At 56.2% G+C, this 14,906-nt stretch overlaps 3 protein-coding genes across 3 annotated transcripts; all 3 read right to left on the reverse strand.

The window, feature by feature from the left end:
* Nucleotides 1-346: 346 nt before the first annotated feature.
* DCS_02550 (uncharacterized protein) lies at nt 347-1,411 on the reverse strand (the record flags this gene model as incomplete). Its single annotated transcript, XM_040799877.1, has 2 exons — nt 347-1,198; nt 1,262-1,411. The coding sequence occupies 2 exons, from the start codon at nt 1,409-1,411 to the stop codon at nt 347-349; spliced, it is 1,002 nt and encodes a 333-aa protein (XP_040660760.1).
* Nucleotides 1,412-2,169: 758 nt separating this feature from the next.
* Nucleotides 2,170-7,065, reverse strand: DCS_02551 (putative ABC transporter; the record flags this gene model as incomplete). The annotated part of the gene is made up of 1 exon (XM_040799878.1): nt 2,170-7,065. One exon carries the CDS (start codon nt 7,063-7,065, stop codon nt 2,170-2,172), a length of 4,896 nt encoding a protein of 1,631 aa, XP_040660761.1.
* A 3,353-nt stretch (nt 7,066-10,418) lies between these two features.
* On the reverse strand, nt 10,419-14,058 carry DCS_02552 (uncharacterized protein; the record flags this gene model as incomplete). Its single annotated transcript, XM_040799879.1, has 4 exons — nt 10,419-10,539; nt 10,604-11,714; nt 11,807-13,137; nt 13,184-14,058. The coding sequence occupies 4 exons, from the start codon at nt 14,056-14,058 to the stop codon at nt 10,419-10,421; spliced, it is 3,438 nt and encodes a 1,145-aa protein (XP_040660762.1).
* Between the last annotated feature and the right edge of the window lie 848 nt (nt 14,059-14,906).

Raw genomic sequence — 14,906 nt, forward strand, 5'->3', positions numbered from 1 at the left:
AATGATCACAAAACAAATGTAGGCGACATTTCACTTCCCGGAGTTGCGCTTGGAGTATGGATTCATTCTGTTTGTTTGTCGGGACGCAGGAGCCGCGCAAGCCTCACACCAACTGGGCCACAGGTGTCAGGCCTGGTGCAGAACTGGGTTTGACGGCGGTTTTTTCTCTATTCTAGGAGCGTCAGATTGGAGGCTCCCGCCGATCTTCAGGTAATTTTTGCATGATACCCATCTGCCCATGAGGCTATCTATGTTGTTTACGTCTACATCCTGGGTTGTCCGTCTATGCTCTAAAGTATTTGACACAGATGTCGCGATGCGATGATGGCGATTCACATGCAGGGGCCTACTTGAAATGCCGTTTGAAGTCTTCAAGCGACACGGGCGTATCCTCAAGAACGGCCTTGGTGGAGCTCTCGACGCCGGCCGGTGTTTTCCGCCGGAAAGTCCAAACATGCTCGACGCCGAGACTCTCGAGATATGCGATGCCCCGAGCGTAATTGGTGGCAACATGAGCGATGCCATGACTGTCGTCAGACATGGTGAATTTCCCGCCAATCTTGAGCCATTCCTGCCAGTCAATGTCAGCGGGTGCTTCGCGGCCGTGCACTTTGCTCGCTGGCGAAGTGAATAAAGGTGGACAAGTATAGCGCACCTCGGCAATGATGCGGCACGGGTATGGCTCGGCGAGGCCCTTCCTCAGCGCGGCGGTGTTGCATTCGATCCAGCCACCTTGCTCCCTCACAAGGGCGAGGTTTCGCCTGACCTTTTCCCAGACGGCGTTCCACTGGCGCACGTCCCGAGAGGGGAATTTGCTGAGGAGGCGAATGAGATCGAAGTGGCCAACGACGCGGGGCCTCAGGGCACGCAGCATGTCGTACTGCAAATCGTAGTAGTCCTCAAAGAGAGATTCTTCGCTGCCACCCGAGACATCGACGGCTCTCGCGTAGTGGACGGTGTCATAGTCGATGGGCAGTCCGTGCACGTGGTGGACGGAGCCGATGAAGTAGTCGACCGTGGGGGGGGCGTCGAAGAGGGCACGCACGCGGGAGGCACACTTCGGACGAATGAACTCGGACTCGAAGCCGACGAGGATGTGGATCTGACCGGCGTACTTGGCTCGCAGACGCTCGGCCTCGACGAGGTACGCTTCGTGCCGAACAGGCAAGGCCGAGAGCTGGGCCTCGGGATCGTCCAGCTAGGTGACAGAGGAGACAAGATGAGCGATGGGTACTGCCGAACGAAGATCGAACGGATTCACCTCTTCCGGGTACAGGTCCTGCTCTTCGTAGCGGGGCATGTGCTCGGTGAGACCAATTGTCTCGAAGCCGACGGATATGGCGTGACGGATGATGTCCTCGAGCTGATCCACAGCATGACCGGGGCAGAACTGCCCCGAGTGGCAGTGCATCGTGAATGCCATTTCGACCGGCAAGGGCAATTTCTCTCACTACTGGAGATTGTCCCAGGTATCATGGGTTGCAAAGGTAGGACGATGATGCATCTTGATATCATTAGCCATCAGATCAGTATCGGGGGCCCCGCTTACATCATAGCAGTATTAATACTATTACTTCGTACTCAGTAATTAGCATGCGCTAGTATATTAAAAGACGGATCCGTAACGCTGTCGTGTCTACAGTACGTAGCGGGGCAGTCACGTGTGGATTTTGGGACCAGAACTCATGGGCTTGGGGCCTATTACTATGTAGGCTGCTGCCAACCATTTTCCCCTGGCAAGAATCGTGTCGGCGAACGTTTTGAAGAATCGAATCAGTGGCAGGCACAATACATTGGTTTTACGCCGAAATCATCGCCCACTCATAGGTAGCACACGGGAAACGATTGAATCAATTTTCATCACTACAAGTCATTGTGGTTGAGCCAGTCATCAACGTAAGCAAAATTCATATGGTGCATATGATACCCGCTGGTGCACTCACTTATGTGCACTCCTCCACAGGGAATCGGCATTAAGCATTACACAGTAGAATATCCGCGCGATGCAGTTCTAATTTGATGCGGTAGACGCGCTGCAATAGAAATATAATAAAATACAACATGACCCATACTATACAGTATTCTGGAAAACAACCTGCCAGTGACGGCGCCTTCGAACGACACAACAACTGGTAGATAGCCGGAGATGTGCACACTGCTGCTACATCCTCAAGATTTCCACAGCGCTTTCTTCCACCACGGTGTCGTCTTCCCATTTTCCCTCTTGTAGCCCTCCTCCACGACTTCATGCTGGCCAACAATGGCCAGGAACACTTCATTGAGCGTCGTCGGCCCAACGCTGTAGTGAGCGATTCCGAGGGAGCTCTTGTGGTCCTCCAGCATGAGCAGTAGCCGTCCAATAGCGCCGCTCGCATTGCTGGGACCCTCCTCCTTGGCCAATTCTCGTCGCGTCATTGCCGTCACCGAGGACGCCGGAACGGAGAAGCGCATCTGGCCGTGGAAAGTCTTCTGGTCCACCTCGGCACCTACGAACGTGTCGAGGACCCAAGAACGGACACGGTCCATTTCTTCCTCGCTCGAGTGGGGTGCCGTCCTGCTTACGAGATGGACGTGAAGAGTGTCACCGAACCGATGGCGCAAACCATCCGTCGTGCCCAGGGCGAGCATTCTCCGGGCCACGATGCCTGCCCGATTCGCGAGCGCGTCGGCTTCCTCCATGCTATGTGTGGTGAGTAGAATCGATCGGCCAGGGACGATCGCTTCGAGCGTCCGCCACATGATTCTTTTGGCCGCCGCATCGAGCCCGGAGGAGGGCTCGTCGAGGAGAAGTACCGACGGATTGCCTGTAATGGCAATCCCGAGGGACAGCTTCCGCTTGTTGCCCCCGGACAGCGTGTGGGCCGTGACATTCGCGTACGCCTCCAAGCCAACGGCGCATATCACGGCCTGGAGCTGGTGCTTCACATCGGTGATGCCCCTGATGCGAGCGTAGTGCTCGAGGTGCTCGAGCACCGTCATGGAGTCGACGGCATCGAATTGCGGGCAAACTCCGAGGTTCTGACGCGCGAGCGCCCGATTCTTGTTGACCGAGGCCCCTTCGACAAATACGTCGCCCCCTTTGCGGCTCGGCGCGACATCGCCACGGATCAAGGCGATCGTGGTGGACTTTCCAGCGCCATTGGGCCCGAGCAGGGCAAATACCTCCCCGTGCGGGACGCCAAAAGTGACGTTGTCAACTACCGTGTTCTTTCCGAAAGCTTTGGTCAGGTGCACGACGCGAAGGCCGTCGGCATGCTCGCCAGGGCCGTCGACGCGGACAAGCTCGTTTGCAATCTCCGCGTCGTCGACCTCCTTAGATTGTTCGGCCGTCTCGGTCGAAAGTTTTCCGTAACCGCTCTCGAGCCAAATGACAAGTCCGAAAAGCAGCATGGCTTGGACGGCAAGATACAGAATGGGTCCGCCGTAGGCAGTCATGGCGCCGGGGTAGGCCTGGAGTTTATCGTCATCGCACGTCGTCGAGAACGTGTTAAGCGCGACGAAAAGGGCTCGAATTAGGGATCCGGTGGGGAAAATGGCCGAGATGACCCAATTGGCAATGAGGATGTTACTGTTCATCGACGCAGCCGGTGAGTACGTGAGGACGAACAAGTAGGTGATGACGTATACGGCAAATCCGACACCTTGAAACACGGACGTCGCGGCGTAGGTAGCCAGCGAACTATGACATACAAGGGAAAAGAAGTAGGCGACCTCAATGGAGACGATGCCATACAGCATAAAGACCGGGAAGAGATATGCTGGGTGGTACCAGACATTGGAAGTCGCCACGAAAATGACGCTGACGATGCCCATGGAAACAAGAATGATGGAAAAGTCAAAGATAAGGTGGGCGCTCCAGACGGGCAAGGTTCGCGCACCGCTCGAGTACTGTAAGCTGCGGACTTTCGTGCGCCGTTCGATGTTCGGGTACAGGCCGAAAAGGCCTGGATAGATCGAACAGGCCAGAACGAAGTAGACGACGAGCTGAAGGGCTTTCCCGGTAAAGGGGGCGACAGGATAGTCGAAATGAGCATACATCGTCGCTATGCTCATGTTGGCCAGCATCGTGTCGAGGAGGTTCTGGCTGATGACAGATGTGTACATGGACAACTCGTCCGCTTTATAGGCGACGGTCGGTGTAGTGGCAGAATCGCCAAGCCACCAGCCGCCGGGCGTTGTGTTCTTGCGATTGTCCGTGATGAAGGAATCGAAGGTGGCAAGAGACGCGACGAGCGACAATGTTGCGTTGCCGAGGGACATTTCACCGTTTCCGCCAGCACCGCTGCCAGTGTCGCTTCCACGCCCGCCGGATTTGGCTGGAAAGTAGGGCCTGAACAGGTCGCCGACAGCGCTGGTGAACATGGAAGAGGGACCGGCGACGACACTGGCCTCGCCGATCAAGTCGGCAAAGTCCTCGTTGGAGTTCTGGCTACTCTGGTCGATGGGGGTGCATCCCACTGGGGCCTCATTCCTGACCAGGAGCTGGGTGATGGCCGCAGCGATGATTGGTATGACAAAGGCAGCCACATAGGGAACCCAGTTGGTCTTAAAGATGACAAGACGTTTGCGAAGAAACACGACAATCTGCTTCCCCAACGAAACGGGACGTCCCGTCAACAAGCACAAGGTCCCAATTTCGGCATCCTCAAAGGCGTTGGCCCCCTTGGGTTCGTGGGGAGATTTTTCCATCGAAACAAAAGGACGCGCCTCGTTGGAATGAGGAGGGACTTTTTTATCTTCTACTTCCTCGGCCAGGTTGAGAAAGACATCTTCTATGGTCGGACCAGAGAGCTGGTACGGGATTCCTTCCGCCTCGAGGGTGCGAACAACCTGGGCAGCGAGACCAGACGACGGAGCAGTGTACTTGATGCTGTTGGCCGTTGTCTGACACCGAACACCGTCTATTTGAGGAGCACGCTGACTGGCACGCTCGTTGAGAACGTGGACCTGATACCCGGCACCGAAGGCATCCTTGAGCTGAGCGGACGAGCCCTCGGCACGCAGTCGACCCTTGGACAGGATGGCAATCTTGTCGGCGAGGAGGTCGGCCTCGTCGAGGAAGTGCGTCGTCATGATGATCGTTCTGTTTCCGCGTTCAGACAGCAAGATGTCCCATATCTTTCGCCGTGACAGGGGGTCGATGCCAGAAGACACCTCATCGACGCAGCAGACGGCACTGTCGCCGGTTAGCATCATACCTAGCTGGAGCTTCCTCTTTTGACCTCCAGACAGGGTCCCGGCTAAGGCGTTGGTCTTTTGCCCGAGGCCGATGGCGTCGATCAAAGCGCCGGTCTCCTCCTCGGTCGCATACTTGGTGGGAGATTTCAGTTGGTTGAAGATCTTGATGTGGTCCTTGACCGTGAGCTCGTCCCACAGGACGTTCTTCTGGGGCGCGACACCAAGGCCGCCGCCGACGTCGATGAAGACGTTTCCCTTGGAAAGATTGCTGATGCCGGCGATGATGTCGAGCGTCGTGCTTTTACCACTGCCGTTGGCGCCGAGGAGGACGAGGATCTGGCCCTTCTTGGCGGTCAATGTCAAGTCGTCGACTGCGACGATGTCCCGGGAGCGCGAGGGAGAGAGAAAGGAGAAGAGGCGGCGCAAAAAGGTGGGGTGGAAAGTTTTGGTCATATGCTCGACGCGCACGATGTCGACTCGACCCTCTGATGCCGCCGACTTGGGGAGTTCGGATGGGACGTTTCGAACACCCGTCGTGACGCCGTGGAATTTTCGCTCTAGGTAGGCGGCGACGACGGGATAAACAACGACTTGAATGGCGAGAAAGACCCAGAGAACAACGGCTGGCACGTTCCAGGGGCTGTTGGGCGGCGCACGGAGCAAATTGGCACCGACGCCTTCTTGCTCGTAGCGGGCAACGTAAGTGATGAAGAAGACGAAATTGCAGGGCGTAAAGAGCAGACTCAGGATGACGACGGCGCCAGTACCGGGTTTCGTCAGCGCTTGGGCAATGATGCCGAGAACAATCCAGCTGACGGCAGTGACGACGCCGGACAGCTGTGCCTTGCGGAAGAAGGAGGCGCCAAGGAGTGACATGGAGGTGATGGCGACGCCGGCGAGGACGAAGAAGACGACCAAGATTGCCACGCTCGTGTTTTTCCAGATCATAACGCCGCAGATGACGGCGGCGGCGATCCAACCGGGCGTGTAGGTAAGGATAAAGGCGTTGTGGTGGGAGATGAAGCGGGCCAACTGACGGTGCCAGCTTTTCTCCGCCGGCATCATGGCGTCGATGAGCTGGGAAAGGCCCTTTTCACGCTCGGTGGCGATGAGGCCCGGCATGTGATAGCAGACGCCGATGAGGGCGATGAGAAAGGATACGCTAAGGTAGTTGATGAAGGAGGCCTGGTACTGCCGTCGGACTTTGGCCTGGCGCTCATCCTCCGTCAGGGCTGTGTACGGGTACTGCGAAGTCGTCTCGGGGAAGGACGATCCGGCGATGGCGGCATCGACAGCACGCTGCAGTGGCATGGCGTATATCTCGGCGTCGTTGGATTCCAAGCCGACCTTGAACCGGTTGCCGAGGCCGCCATCGGCGCGCAAGGTGTAGTTCCAGAGACCGCCAGTCCCTTGGTCGGGAGATGAATGGAAGACGACGGCGCCGAAGCAGGGCGAGGTTCCCATGATGGAGCTGCGGCAGACGTAGCCGAGCTCATCCTCGCTGGCCAACCTCGTCGCGTTCTTCCCGGCGCCGGCTACAATTTTGGCAATGGTGTCGATGACGCGGCCGACGTCACCGGCGGCATAGCCGTTGTCGACTAGAGCAACGGTGTTGCGGCCGCCATCCGCTTGGGAGAGGGCGTCGGCGAGAGCGAGAACGTTTCGCGGGTGTCCGATTCCGAATTCCGAGTTGGGCCTGTTGAAGTTTTGGCCGAGGCCAAGATAGACGGATAAGAGTATGGGAAGGACGAGGGCGCTGTAGATGGTGGAAACGCGGTGGCGGACGAGGATGATTTTGAGCGTCTTGTAGGCGAGCGTGTTGATCTGCCGGTATAGATCCATCTCTCCTGAAAGCCTGTGCCTGCTGAATTGCGGACGAGGTTGCATGGTATCCAAACGAGGCGTTGAGCTGTGAGGTGTCCGGTTGTCATCTGGCTCCGTTGGCGTTGAGGCAATTGCGATTACTGTCCGGTGCCGGGCAAAGGACGCGGTGCTAGTATACAATAAGTACGTCGGTCCTGGGAGAAGGGAGACGACAAAGGGGCGCCGTTCTACCAAAGTGATATTCCTTCAATGCTGGCTTGGATGGCGACGGAAAGCCGAGAGTTTCGACTCTGCCATGTCTTGGTGCTGGATCATTGGTTCTGTCAAACTCATAACGGTCGACAAAACTTTCAAGTGGAGCGGCGTCTTTGTTTCTTTATAGCAAGCAGTCGCGATAGTCTATCCCATTCCCACGACGAAAGGCGACCGCCGAAGCCAGGGTTTCCATCGGGTAAGGCTGACTGCAACACAGACGGGAAGACGCAATTCCCACGTGTGTCTCGCAAGGGTGGATAATGGCGGACCGCTGCTGAGTGCCAGCCTGTGGGCTGAGGTAGACAGGCATCTTCAATTCCTCAACACCCGACGTGTCGTTGGCTGTTGGTGTGCGAGGCGTTCAACTATGAGGGAGGCGAAAGAGAGTTACATGCAGCCAGTTTGCGGATCTCTCACCGCCCAAGTGCGCCAAGCAGACAGCTGGTTCGCCTGACGGCAACAGGCACCGAGCTACGGGCAGGTGAGACGTCATAAGGCCGCAGGCAAAGGACAGAACGAGCCACGCGACGTCTTGGCGTGGCAGGGATTTAAACGCGTATTGCTCGTATTCAGTTTGGCGACCAAATCGGGAAGCATCCACCAGTGCTGAAATGTCTTTCAGTGTTCTCCTTACTCCGCACTAAGCCCAGCTATTAATTAGCACATGTACTTGCTCAGAAGTACTCCGTAAGCACAGTACATTATGTCACTGGCCAGGGGATAAAATCAAGGTACCCACTAGGTACGCGTATAGCAAGCCACGACCGTTTCAAGCCACTTTTTCACACCTACACCTCCAGCCACAGGGCAACGATCCGTACATGTAAACCTATGCGATGCCGTGATTTTGCACGTGGACAAGACCCTTCAACTTTCTCATGGCCTAGGCCATGCTTCTGAAGGAGAAAAAAAGAGGAACCCAAAGCTTGTTGAGAATATGGTGTTGAGAATATGGTACCGGCGAGACCGAGTATCTCTTACGATGAGTCCCATGACCATGTCCACGGTACAGCTCGCTTCTCCTTCCGCTGTTTCCTGCTACTTGCACCACTGTTAATATAACGCTGCACACTTGCGTGTTGCGGTCCGTCGATGTGCCTGCTGCCGCCACGTTCAAGGTGGCTTGGACGAAGCGTCAGCTCATCAGTTTCGATGGGTGTGAAGTAAGCCGATATACGTCCGACGTAATGAAGAACAACGCAACTACATGTGAACCAGTGGGATCCTCATCCGACAGTCCTGCCGCGCCCCAGCGGCCAAGTTGTTGCTTGCAGACTAGAAAATCGGACTCAAAAGACTGGAATCCATTATCGGCACATTCCGCACCAGATTTAGCTGAAAGACAGACTGTCGTGATGCCTGCGGTCGTGATGCCTTCGGTAGCATTGAGCCACGGAGCCAGCTGCCGAGGCCGAAATCAGGTTCCGCCAGAAGGCCCCTACAGAGTAAAGTAAACTCCCTCTCTGTACAGTACAGTGCTACATGTACCTTATGTAGGTCGTCTTAAACGCTCACGGCAGAGGATTTGCAATGGGTCCATAGCACTGAAATGTAGGTGTACTTTTGTGAGCATTATGTTTGAGTGGCTGTCTGCCAAACAGCCCAGCACACACACGTTACTTAAAAGAGAGAAAGTTGTATCACTCAGAGAGATACCACGGTTTCAATGAACGATAAGGATAGACGGGGGAGAACGATTACTATTCGTTGGGTGAGGCAAAAGGACGTAGAGCGCGGTCGTCCCTTTTTCTAGTGTCATCTTGTCTTGACGGCTCATTCAGCCGTGCCAACGCCCCAACGAAGGACATGTATTTAGAATTAGTAGTACGTAATTCCTGCATTGAAGAATCGGGAAACGTGCATACCTTGCGCTAACTGTCCATGCATGCGGGTACAGAACGAAGTGTTTGACTTCCTTTCCGTGCTCTACACTGTTTTACAGTACTAAGTATTCCCGTATACATGTACGGAGTATGGAGTACCGCGTACATTAAAGGTGCAATGACACGCAATACCTGCGTAATATTACACGCCGAGGTAATTCGAGTATGGGTATATTACCCTTGGCAAAGCTGTCGGCTGTCGCGCATGTTGCGGCTAAGCTATCAGCAAAAAGTAAGAGTGTTCGTTGTACAGTAGAGGAAATAGTACATGTACACCCAGAATGCAAATCTTCTCAACCAACCGATACTTATACGGAGTAGCAGGACCCGAACTCCAAAGGTCCAGCTGTAATGCTCTTCTAACATAGTCCCGCATGCACAAGTACACCTATTCAATATCATCGTTGCAGCCTCCTTCAGATTGTCGACGAGCCTTTTCTCGCAGTCAGACACCCACCTCTCGGGAGGGGGTTCGCTGAGGAGGCAGAGGAGATCGCGAACTGGCCGACGAGCGAGCATCGACTAAATGGCACGCCCCTGACGCTCCGATCTGCAAATGAGGACTAATCGTCGGGTGAAGTCCCGGCATGCGCTACTGGACACCATACCAGGCACAGTAGGGGCGGGGATGGGGCGCAACTGGTCCAACCTCATCGATGTCCAGCAACTTCTGCTCTCCAGCTGTCTGGCTCGAGGGGACCAGTCATCATCTCGGGTTCCAAGGACGGTGAGCTTCTTCTGGATTCTTGACTAGGTTGTATTACTTGGGCACCTAAGTAAGTATGGCCATGATTCTCCTACAACCTACTAATATCCAATTGCATATTTACACGAGTACAAGTAAATTTTTACTTACTGTACTTTATAGTTCTGGATTCACTTGACTAAGTTCTTGTAGAGGCACATGCAGTCCGTAATGTATACCCTTCATTCTACTTACTCGCAAATCTAAGTACTTGCGCAGTTGCGCTACTCTTGCAAGCACAAGTACCTGGACAAGGCCCTGGAACCCTTGTCCATGACTTTCACCCTACTTCTACTACTAGCTCAACTGCATACTTACATAGTTGTATACTTATGGTTCTGGCTTCCCTCGACTACATGTACAAATACAAGTACTTATGGACGTCATTCTTCGTAAACTCGGTTTCCCTGGCCAGCAATGGTGACAGACCCCTTCTGTCCTTTCCGCCCTTCCCAGGGCTACCACGCATCTTGACACCATGGAATCAAACCGTTGCCACGAGCCGCAAGGGCGAGGCCGTATGTCTGGTCGGGCTATTTGTGAACAGGACACTCGTAGCCAAGCAGACCTCGGGACTGGTTGAATTTCTTGATAAAAGGACGAGCGCGGCCGGTGCTGTGCAGTGTATCAATTTCCCTGCCATCATCACCTTGCCTGTCGTGACGCGTAATATTGCCCTCGTTCTTGCTCTCTAAGAAATTGCTGCCTTGGCACGAACGGGTTGCTCGACTCAGCCCCCTCTTCCGGATACATGTACGCTCTCGACCGAACGGTAGACTGTCGAGCATCCGCGTACGTCGCTTGTGGTGGCGCGTTATCGGCAGAACCAGCCGGGTGCGACCCGTCTCGGACCCTGCCGCGTCGTTCTAGATCGTCATATCTTCCGTCGCACCGACCACCTTGCTCCCGCCTGTACATGTATGCTGTCTCACGGCCGGCCTCCTCATCAAGCCTACCTCTGTCTCGCCCATATCCCATCTGGTCCAGCCCAACGTCAGGCATGCTTCCGCAACCGCCACGGTCCGACGAGCTTCGGTAGGGTCGGGGACCCTGAACCACTTTGGGCCGGACGCCGCCGATTCTCGCCTCGTCGCCCCGGCCTTCTCGGTAGGTTTGCTCCGCTACCCTCTCAAGGTCCACCGCCGGAGCAAGCGAGCGGGGCCCGAGGAACGGAGAGCTTGCATGGCCGGTGCTGGGTGGCAGGTGGTCTTGATCTCCATCACACCGGCGGTGTTGGCGTCGCGGCTCGACGCCAAAGCTCTCCGGACGGTCATGCCAGTGGTAACGGCCGCAACCTGCACCTGCGTGGTGCGAACGGAGGATGCCGGAACCGATCGATGACGCTGCCGTCATGTATTCGTTGCCGTCAGAGTCCCAGAACGTGTCGGAACTTGAGGCGCTCCTCGAGCCGCGAACCGACCCGATGTACACTCGAATGCCATCACCCCTGGCCGGCACCACCTCAATATGGGCCGGATGGCCATGTGAGCCCTGCCCTTGTAGGTCCCCCGAACCCCCTGGCGTCCGCGCATCTGGGGAAGCCTCCGGATTTCCGGCGCCGGCCGGCGGCCCGGACGTGGTGAAGCCTCCTGGTGGTGACGCCCCCGACGATAGCGGCAGCGAATCCGGTCGTTGGATAGGTCGTGCCGTGGGCTGGCCGGCCTGCGTCGACTGAACCGGCTGCGTCGACTGAACCGGCTGCGTCGACTGAACCGGCTGCGTCGACTGAACCGGCTGCGTCGACTGAACCGGCTGCGTCGACTGAACTGGCTGCGTTGACTGAACCGGCTGCATCGACTGAACCGGCTGTGTCGACCGAACCGGCTGCACTGTATGTGCCGCCGCTGGCTGCGGAGACGAACAAGCTTTTGGTGGTTGCCACCGTGCCTGCGGCGATGTCAATATTTCTGGCTGCCCTGACCGCCCTGACTGCGTTGGCTCGTGAGGTTGTACGTGAAGTTGATGATGTAGCTGCCAAGGTTCATGCTGCGCTGGCGGCATCCGTTCTGCTGTTTCTGGTTGCACGGCCTGTTCTGGTTGCGTAAACCCACGAGATTGCTGAGCTTGGTGCTGCGTCGGCTGCGCCGGCCGCCATGTCTCGGGCTGTATCGGCTGCGTAGACTGTCGAGCGTGCAGAGGCTGATCCAGCACCGGCTGTCCTGGTTGCGTGGACTGCTGAGGTTGAAGGTACGGTTGGTGAACTGGTTGACCAGGTTCATACTGCACCGGCGGCACCGGCTGTACTGCCTCTGGCCGTACTGTCTGTTCGGGCCGCATAGACAGACGGGTTTGACCAGTTTGGTACTGCGTTGGCTGCACCGGTTGCCGAGTCTCGGGCTGTGCCAGCTGCGTAGCCTGACGAGGTTGTCCAAGTTGATCCTGCAGCGGCCACACCGTGTCTGGCTGCGCTGGCTGCGGAGCATGATGAGCATGGTGTATTTGAGACGGTACCGAATGCACCGGCTGCACCCTTTCTGTTTCCGCTGGCTGCGTATACTGACATTGTTGCTGGGTTCGGGGCTGTGCTGGCTGCACTGTCTGCGCAGCGTCTGGATGTGCTGGCTGCCAGGACTGATGAGGCTGCTGAGTTTGTTGAGGAAGCTGGGGTTGGTTCTGTGCTGGATACACCGGCTGCGCCATGTCTGCATGCGCTGGTTGCATAGACCGTGGAGGCTGATGAGATTGCCCTGGCAGCTGTGGCTGCGCAAACGGATGAGTAGGTTGCTGAAGTTTCCGAGGGCGGTGCTGCACTGGAGGCACCGGCTGAGCCATGTTTGGACTCGCTGGCTGCATAGACTGTTGAGGATTCTGATTTTGCTGAGACTGCTGAGGCTGGTACTGTGCTGAAGGCACCGGCTCTGACAGGTCTGGATGCATTGGTTGCATAGACTGTTGAGGCTGATGAGATTGTCCTGGCTGCTGAGGCTGCTGAGGTTGTTGAGGTTGTCGAGGTTGGTACTGTGCTGGCGGCACCGGCTGCGCCATGTCTTCATGCGCTGGCTGCATAGATTGAAGGGGCTGATGAAGTTGATGAGACTGTGTTGGCTGTGCAAACTGGTGAGCTTGCTGACGTTGATACTGCCCTGACTGCTGTGCCTGCGCAAATTGAGGGTACTGGTGAAGCGGCTGAGGCTGTTGAAGCTGCTGAGCTTGGTGCTGTGCTGGTGGCGTCGGCTGCGCTGTGTTTGGATGTGCTGGTTGTAGAGGCTGATGAGGTTGATGAGGTTGCCGTGATTGTATTTCGTGCTCAGGCTGCGTACACTGATGAGGTTGTCGAGGCTGCTGTGGCTTCACAAACTGATGAGCCTGCTGAGGCCCCTGAGGTTCCTGAGGTAGCTGAGATTGCTGCTGCGCTGATGGCACCGGCTGCGCTATGCTTGGATGTGTTGGCTGCATAGACTGATGAGGCTGATGACGCTGCTGAGGTTGCTGAGGTTGATGGCGTTGGTGAGGTTCAACTGGGGGCATCACCTGAGCCAGGCGAGGCGCTGTGCCACCGTCGGCCGCAGCCTGCTCGCTTGGCTGGAAAAACTGATGTTCGCTCGTCTTGAGCTCCTTAACCATCATAACCACGTCCTCGCTCTTCCTTGGTACCCTCTGGAAGTAGGCCGTGACGGATACTCGCTCACTTTTACCCTTGTCCTTGGACTTGGACGACTTGACTTGCTCGGTCCTTTCCTCTCTCCCCCCTTTGCTGTCCTTTCTATCCTTATGGGTTTTGTGCTTTCTCTGTTTCTCATTTTGATGCAGCCGTGCTGAGTCTTCGTTAATTCTCCTCGTCGTCCAATCCAGCTGGGTGAGGATGTACCGATAGCGTGTGTCGGGATCCTCTTCTTTAAGGGCACGCTTCGTTTCCTCCAACTGGCGTTGTATATTCACGCCCAGCTGGCCCTTCTTAAATGCCACTGACCCACCCTTCGTCAGTTCGCGGACCTTGTGAATGGCCTCCTGCTGCGATATGTTGGGATCCTCGAAGCGCGATATCCTTTCCCACGTCGGACGCACCGGGTTGCCATCGTCGTCGAATCCGTTGGGGCTGATCCACTTCTCGTGACGAATGACTACGTACATGGAAAGCAATTCACGAGCATCGCCGTCGGTCATGGTCTCGCGGCGGAGGTCGGATATCTCGACAGCGGGTCTTACACCCCGTCCGAGAAGTCGTTGCTGCATCGGGGCTCGAGAGGGAAAGGAGATCGAAAAGGCAGATCTCTTCATCGATGAGGGGAGTTTCTGAGGACCGTTCGTCCGAGACCCAGTCATCGGGGAAAGTGGTCGTTGCAAAGGCTCCGTTTGGGTCGATGACATCATGTCATCTGGCTGTTTCTCTTGTAAAGCCGGTGATGTTGAGCCCGGCCGAGACAGGGGAGAGACGGTGCCTTGTGTAGGAGCAGAGCTGTAGTCACGGTTCGGTTGAAGGGATAGTGGCAGGCCAGCCATGGCGCAAGCTGTCGTGTGAGCTGCCGTGTGAACGCGCGACCGAGGCGATTGGTGATGACGGGCATGTCAGTGAGGGGGGACGACGAGGAGCGCTTTTTTTTTGGGGGGGGGGGGGGGTCAGGCAGCCTCTATATCCACGGCTTGCAAAGACAGCATCACTTGCGGCTCAGCTTTGGCTGACAAAGTGCAGTGCTTAAGGATAGGATAGAAAATACACGACGAAAAGTGAGGCGGAAGACCGGGGATTGTGTTTGTGGGTGCCATGCGTGGCCCGCGCAGGGTTCGCGACCAGCCGTGAGACAGCCTTTTTCCACTTCGAACCTCTGCTCAACCCGAGGGGAGTTGCCTACTGTACGACATGAATGTGCTGTTTCTTGGCGAGTGGCTCGTCGTTCCGACTGAGTGGACGCGTATATCAGCCACTGCGATTCCCTGCTTGAACGGCGGTGACGAACGATAGCGCTTTTGGACGGGAGGCTCATGCCGCCCATGAACGACCGATTTGCTATCGAATCGGATCGGATCAAGCTCCGTTGAACGGCAGGCCCAAGATGGAAGCTTGCACTTGTGCAGGTCAGAGC

Source organism: Drechmeria coniospora, chromosome 01, assembly GCF_001625195.1.
Source record: "Drechmeria coniospora strain ARSEF 6962 chromosome 01, whole genome shotgun sequence".
In the NCBI taxonomy this organism is placed as follows: domain Eukaryota; kingdom Fungi; phylum Ascomycota; class Sordariomycetes; order Hypocreales; family Ophiocordycipitaceae; genus Drechmeria; species Drechmeria coniospora.